We start from the raw sequence: 7,674 nt of genomic DNA on the forward strand, positions 1-7,674 counted from the left end.
TGTCTGTGTGTGTGTGTAGAGCGATTCAGACTAAACTACTGGACCGATCTTTATGAAATTTGACATGAGAGTTCCTGGGTATGAAATCCCCGAACGTTTTTTTCATTTTTTTGATAAATGTCTTTTATGACGTCATATCCGGCTTTTCGTGAAAGTTGAGGCGGCACTGTCACGCCCTCATTTTTCAACCAAATTGGTTGAAATTTTGGTCAAGTAATCTTCGACGAAGCCCGGACTTCGGTATTGCATTTCAGCTTGGTGGCTTAAAAATTAATTAATGACTTTGGTCATTAAAAATCTGAAAATTGTAAAAAAAAAATAAAAATTTATAAAACGATCCAAATTTACGTTCATCTTATTTTCCATCATTTGCTGATTCCAAAAACATATAAATATGTTATATTTTGATTAAAAACAAGCTCTGAAAATTAAAAATATAAAAATTATTATCAAAATTAAATTTTCGAAATCAATTTATAAACACTTTCATCTTATTCCTTGTCGGTTCCTGATTCCAAAAACATATAGATATGATATGTTTGGATTATAAACACGCTCAGAAAGTTAAAACAAAGAGAGGTACAGAAAAGCGTGCTATCCTTCTTAGCGCAACTACTACCCCGCTCTTCTTGTCAATTTCACTGCCTTTGCCATGAGCGGTGGACTGACGATGGTACGAGTATACGGTCTTGCTGAAAAATGGCATTGCGTTCAGTTTCATTCTGTGAGTTCGACAGCTACTTGACTAAATGTTATATTTTCGCCTTGCGCGACTTGTTTCCTTTTCCCTTGTCACGTGTTTTCAACTTGACTTTAAAAAAAAAAAAAATTCCTTAGCATACACTGTGCATAGATTGCATTTTTAGTCCTTCCCTTTTCTGAAAATTGTACAGATGTTCACCAATGTCTTATTGTAATGTCGTCCTGTATCCAGAAACTCAACAGTCAAAGAAAAGTACAGATGATCAACATACAACACCTGCTCAGTCTCACGTCATGTTGTCATACCAGACAAAGTATCGAGAGACCATTTTGGACGTCAAACATAACTTGAGGATCACGTAATATATTGATTTTCGTATTCTGTCAGGGGCTTTAGTGAAATGTTGTGTGTGTGTGTGTGTGTGTGTGTGTGTGTGTGTGTGTGTGTGTGTGTGTGTTCGCGCGTGCGTACGTGCGTGTGTGTGTGTGTAAATGTGTGCGTGTGTATATGTGTGCGCGTGTGTGTGTGTTTGTTGCTGGTGAATGCAGAGGCCGAGTACGCCACCACCCTTAAACAGGCCTGTCATCCCACTCATTTTAGCAGAATAAGCGCTTTTGAAAGTCAAACTGCTGAATTTAAATGTAACCACAGAGAGAAAAACAATACATCAATTGGTGCGTTTTAGGTACTGACACCCTCATCCCAAAACGTGAGTTTATATGCCTATACAGGGTATAAAAACTTGGATGGACCACTATGACATTCGCAAGTACCGAGATGCTTTTGAGGCCATGGCCGATGCGGTGGAAAAAATGCGGAGTGTTTCTAATGGCTGTCTGTGAGGAGTACCAAAAGAGTGACAACTGCAAACGAGGTGATATGATTACATTTTGCTCCTCTCTCTCTCTCTCTCTCTCTCTCTCTCTCTCTCTCTCTCTCTCTCTCTCTCTCTCTCTCTCTCTCTCTCTCTCTCTCTCTCTCTCTCTCTCTCTCTCTCTCTCTCTCTCTCTCTCCCTCTCTCCCTCTCTCTCTCTCTTACTGTGTCTCTCTCTCTCTTTTGTTGGTTAACTTTTTAACTTTTTAATGTTCATTTTTTAATTATATAATTGTGTGTCTATGCGTCCCAAGGACAGATTGTAAGAAAAGGCGTAGCCTTAAATCTTTATCCTTGTTAAATAAAGTTCAATTCAATCATCTCTCTCTCTCTCTCTCTCTCTCTCTCTCTCTCTCTCTCTCTCACTCTCTCTCTCTCTCTGTCTCTCTCTCTCTCTTTCTATTGTGTTTTATTTTGATTTATGTTTTTTATTCTTCATATTTGTTCTTTGTTTCATGTGTGTATTATAGTAGGGACTAGCTGTAAGAAAGGACTATATGGACCTAATGCTATCATCCCTCGGTAATAAAGTTTTCGAGTTCGAGTTCGAGTTTGAGTTCTCTCTCCCTCTCTCTCTCTCTCTCTCTCTCTCTCTCTCTCTCTCTCTCTCTCTCTCTCTCTCTCTCTCTCTCTCTCTCTCTCTCTCTCTTTCTCTCTCTCTCTTTCTTTCTCTTACCCATCTCTCCCCACCACCACCGCACTAATCATTCGCACACTTTTGTTTGTTGCTGGTGAATGTAGAGGCCGAGTACGCCATCACCCTTAACAGGACTGTCATCCCACTCATGGTCCAGAAAGACTTCAAACCGTCCAGCTGGCTTGGGCTCATTCAGGGAAGCCAAATGTACTATGACTTGACTGAGACCAATGTCGGCGAACGCCAAAAATGTTTCGTTGATTTGATCGAGGAAATCAAAACGAAGATGGGGGAAGCGCAACAGAAGGCAGGACAAACGAGCAGCGGCCAAACTGGCGAAGGCAAGTCAGTTCAAGGAAAGACAGGTGTTGACACGAAGGTCGACACATTCCAAAAGGGCAAAAGACACCGTTCCAGCCACTACAAAGTCACCGACACAGGTGCATGCCAGTGGTACGAACGGCGATGTTACAAGGCGGTGGAATGGGAAGGGAAGGACTGCAGCTGTCCATCCTACAAAGGGTGGATTGGTATGTATAACAACGCGAGCGTGCGTGCGTGCGTGTGTGTGTGTGTGTGTGTGTGTGTGTGTGTGCGTGTTTCGTGCGTGTTTCGTGCGTGTGTGTGTGTTTCGTGCGTGCGTGCGTGCGTGCGTGCGTGCGTGCGTGCCTGTGTGTGTTATTAAGGAAAACATATACATAAGAGTTAAGAGAAAAAATATGCGCGTGTCAGTACGTATTATTGATATTTCTTCGTCCTTTTGTATTGTAGTCACAAAAACAGCAATTATCACTGCTTTTGTTATGGTACTTCACAGGCTTCTTTGGTAATTATATATATATATATATCCAGCCTACCGCTGAATGTCAGATGCTGCGTTTATGAGACATGACTGTAGGAAAAGGAGATGATTAAATTTAAAAAAATGAATGTAGCATAGTAAAAGAGAGTTGTGTGCAAGCAGTAACCAAATATCACTTGTAACCTGTCAAGGAAAAATAAACACAACTGTAAATTGTATTAATTGTAACAAAAGCTCTCTTTTCTTTTTGCCAGAGACGATCCTTCGATGACAAAAACACACCGAGACAACAACCACTGCCGTATCAAAGACCAAAACCACTGTCTGTGGTTATACCCTACTGCAGGATTCATCCGGTACTGTCTATCTACTTATCTTTTGGTCTTTACACCCCCGGTATAGGGGTGTGTATAGGATTCGGTCGATGTGTTTGTTTGTTTGTTTGTGTGTTTGTGTGTTTGTGTTCGCATATAGATCTCAAGAATGAACGGACCGATCGTCACCAAACTTGGTGAACAGGTTCTATACATTCCTGAGACGGTCCTTACACAAACTGGGACCAGTCAAACACACGGTCAGGGAGTTATTGGTGGATTAAAATTATACAAGGACTTATAGAGGCACACCCCCGTTGGTCAAAGGGAAATAACCATTCTCACTGCCACCAACTAAGAAGGTTATTTCCCTTTGTAGGGGGTGTTTTTCCTATCGGAGGAATTTTTTGTTTGTATTCAGTTTCATGTCGTGCACGTGGCAGGTGTGGGCAAAGTGTGGCGAATCATTAGTAGTCATTTAGCGAATCATTAGTAGTCATTTAGCGAATCATTAGTAGTCATTTAGCGAATCATTAGTAGTCATTTAGCGAATCATTAGTAGTCATTTAGCGAATCATTAGTAGTCATTTAGCGAATCATTAGTAGTCATTTAGCGAATCATTAGTAGTCATTTAGCGAATCATTAGTAGTCATTTAGCGAATCATTAGTAGTCATTTAGCGAATCATTAGTAGTCATTTAGCGAATCATTAGTAGTCATTTAGCGAATCATTAGTAGTCATTTAGCGAATCATTAGTAGTCATTTAGCGAATCATTAGTAGTCATTTAGCGAATCATTAGTAGTCATTTAGCGAATCATTAGTAGTCATTTAGCGAATCATTAGTAGTCATTTAGCGAATCATTAGTAGTCATTTAGCGAATCATTAGTAGTCATTTAGCGAATCATTAGTAGTCATTTAGCGAATCATTAGTAGTCATTTAGCGAATCATTAGTAGTCATTTAGCGAATCATTAGTAGTCATTTAGCGAATCATTGGTAGTCATTTAGCGAATCATTAGTAGTCATTTAGCGAATCATTAGTAGTCATTTAGCGAATCATTAGTAGTCATTTAGCGAATCATTAGTAGTCATTTAGCGAATCATTAGTAGTCATTTAGCGAATCATTAGTAGTCATTTAGCGAATCATTAGTAGTCATTTAGCGAATCATTGGTAGTCATTTAGCGAATCATTGGTAGTCATTTAGCGAATCATTAGTAGTCATTTAGCGAATCATTAGTAGTCATTTAGCGAATCATTGGTAGTCATTTAGCGAATCATTAGTAGTCATTTAGCGAATCATTGGTAGTCATTTAGCGAATCATTAGTAGTCATTTAGCGAATCATTAGTAGTCATTTAGCGAATCATTGGTAGTCATTTAGCGAATCATTAGTAGTCATTTAGCGAATCATTGGTAGTCATTTAGCGAATCATTGGTAGTCATTTAGCGAATCATTAGTAGTCATTTAGCGAATCATTAGTAGTCATTTAGCGAATCATTAGTAGTCATTTAGCGAATCATTAGTAGTCATTTAGCGAATCATTAGTAGTCATTTAGCGAATCATTAGTAGTCATTTAGCGAATCATTAGTAGTCATTTAGCGAATCACTGTAAAACTAACAGCTATCGTGTTTTCAGCGTGGCGATAGGGTCCGATATTTTGACGCCGATACTTACGCCGAGTCGAACACAAGGCTTATCATACTTGTTCGATTCGAAATATTGGACACTATCGCAGCGCAAAAAAAAACGATAGCGTAGATTAATTATCTATTGTCATCATTTTCACGTGTTGTCATACATAACCACCTGGGTAACAAAAACAATGTTGATATGTGACCCTCCACCACGAAATGCGTCGCATGTCAACTCGCGCAGTTCTGCGCCAGGCTTAATATAAGTCCGGGGAGTGTCTGGTAACAGTGTGAGGGTCACCTTAGTCACAGGCTTATTACTCAAACAGTGTTTCGCTCTTTTCTAAAACGGTTTTCACCACTGTATAGAGCACACAAAAATCGGTAGGAAAATATAAAAATATGAAAATCATGCAAAGGTGACATGCGACTCATTCCGTGGTGGAGCGTCACATATGTGACAAATCGAAGTAATGAATGGGTTTGAGCTTTAGGTTAAAATGTGGATTGTCATATTTCAATCCAATGATTATTTGATATGTGGAAGCAACACGGCTTTGGATTCGTGTTTCCGAGGACAACGATTGTCAACAATGACTCGCAAAGACCCAATCAATGTTGATAATTACCGCGAGCCTTCGGCCTTAGTCGACAAAGATTAAACATAAGACGATATGTGACCCCCCACCACGGAATGAGTCGCATGTCACCTTTGCATGATTTTTATATTTTTACATTTTCCCAACGAGTTTTGTTATGCTCTATCCAGTGGTGATATAACCTTGAATGGTTGAAAACGACGTTAAACACCAAATAAAGAAAGAAAGAAAGAAAGATTTATGTAGGGCCGGCTGACTTGAGCCTTCATCATTAGCGGTTCTTGGAGAATGGAGTGATCTGCTGCGCAATCAAATACAGAACTGGACAATGTTAAGCTCACAACTTACCTGTTCCCTCTGCGTCTAGAACTTACACATGTCAGCAGAATCGTTAGTCGTATATAAACGTACTAGAATGAATACCCGCTTCGCCGGGTAGCCGGCTTCGCCGGGAAGAAGTACTTAGAGCCGTACGCCGGCTTCGCCGGGTCCGAACAATGGACCCGCCAAGCTTAGATCCCTCCCAGATTCGTGGAATGGGAACAGCACGAAAATGATTCAGTGGCCATAATGCCATTCCTGACCATATCGAGTCCCATCCTTGTCGACGAATGTAACCGTGTTAATCACCTTTGGAGGCGAATTCCACTCAAACAGGATTGAGCAATTTAGAGCTTATCTCTAAGCCCTTTTGAACTGTTATGGCTTCTAAAAGGAAGGCCAGTACATACAATTACGTTAAAATTAATATTAAAAGTCCTACGGTTTTGAGCCATTAAGGACTTGAGTGTTTGTCCGCTTTCAAAAAGAGGAAAGAAAGAAACAAAAAATAAGGAGAGGAGGGCAGGGGGTGGGGTTGAGTTGATAATGCTCTGTGGAATTTGTTAAAATGAAAAGTAGTTAAGATGTTTCTTGGTAAGAATTATAAGTCTGTATTCTATATCTTGAATAACGGGCTTGTAATATTATTTTTTTTTATTTCAAATCGAGTTAAAAAGTGGAACCTTTCAGGATCACCAACATAAAATTACACAAAAGCCGCCAGACCACATCACAAACAGAACTGAACAATGCACAGGTGTTGCTCACATAGAGACACACACACACACACACACACACACACACACACACACACAAACACAGAGAAGCCATATCTATAGAGAGATAGATGACAGTGTATTTTTCGCGTGGCTATAAATTGATTCGACCTTTGCACTTTTACAGTGAGGATAATTTACGGGTCCAATTTACGTTCTGGACACTGCGGTGACCTTCTAAAAATAGTAACAGAACGGGAATATCCGAAGATGCCTCCCTCAAACTATAGTGCACCATACGAAGGAAGGGAGGTAAACGCTGAAAACCTGGAGAAGATGAGAAGATAAGGAAGAGTTACTTATAATGGTGAAATGAACACAAAAACCAAAATCAGTTCAGCGCTGCGCGCTGAGAGCACGTGTTGAAATATCTCATCGATGATATTGTGTCCGGGGTGTAGCTGAATACGGTGTCCAAATTTGAAAAAGATCCACCGAGAACTTTGGCGTTGTGATGTGGTGTAGCGGCTATGGTGTGTCGGTATGGGGGCCCGGGTAGCTGAGGTGGAACCAAAATCGGTTCAGCGCTGCGCGCTGAGAGCACGTGTTGAAATATCGACCAGGTTGTGTCCTGTACCGGGTCAACCTGAATATGCCCACCAAATTTGAAGCAGATCCATCGAGAACTTTGGCCGTGCATGGCGAATACACAAATACACAAATACACAAATACACAAATACACAGATACACAAACACACAGACACACACACAGACACAAGTCGTATATATATGAGGCTTTGCCAAAAGGTGCTGGGGGGGTGCTTGGACATTTGTGACAAACTAAACCTTTTCAGTTGATTTTTTTTTGGTATTTTAAGTGATACATTAGTCTTTGATGAACACATTTGTGTAATAAAAGAATGGTTTGTGCATTTGGGAAATGTGTACGGTTTGATAATATGCCATAAAACGCCAATTTTAAGAAAAGCCACATGTGCAACAAAACTGACCACAGAAGCCATTAATATCATTTCATACAACTGGTAATGATTTATTTCTAGTAAACAGAC

The 7,674-nt window shown here is 40.1% G+C and overlaps 1 protein-coding gene across 1 annotated transcript in view; it reads left to right on the forward strand.

Annotated features, from left to right (window-relative positions):
* The window catches only part of LOC138953877 (uncharacterized), a gene marked incomplete in the record, with an annotated part of 11,508 nt that extends 8,136 nt beyond the window's left edge, over positions 1–3,372 (forward strand). The window contains 4 exon segments of the mRNA XM_070325838.1: positions 935–1,061; positions 1,435–1,577; positions 2,319–2,744; positions 3,271–3,372. Of these exon segments, the coding sequence (XP_070181939.1) occupies positions 1,460–1,577; positions 2,319–2,744; positions 3,271–3,287 (561 nt within the window).
* Between the last annotated feature and the right edge of the window lie 4,302 nt (positions 3,373–7,674).

Source organism: Littorina saxatilis, linkage group LG17 (genome assembly GCF_037325665.1).
Source record: "Littorina saxatilis isolate snail1 linkage group LG17, US_GU_Lsax_2.0, whole genome shotgun sequence".
Classification (NCBI taxonomy): domain Eukaryota; kingdom Metazoa; phylum Mollusca; class Gastropoda; order Littorinimorpha; family Littorinidae; genus Littorina; species Littorina saxatilis.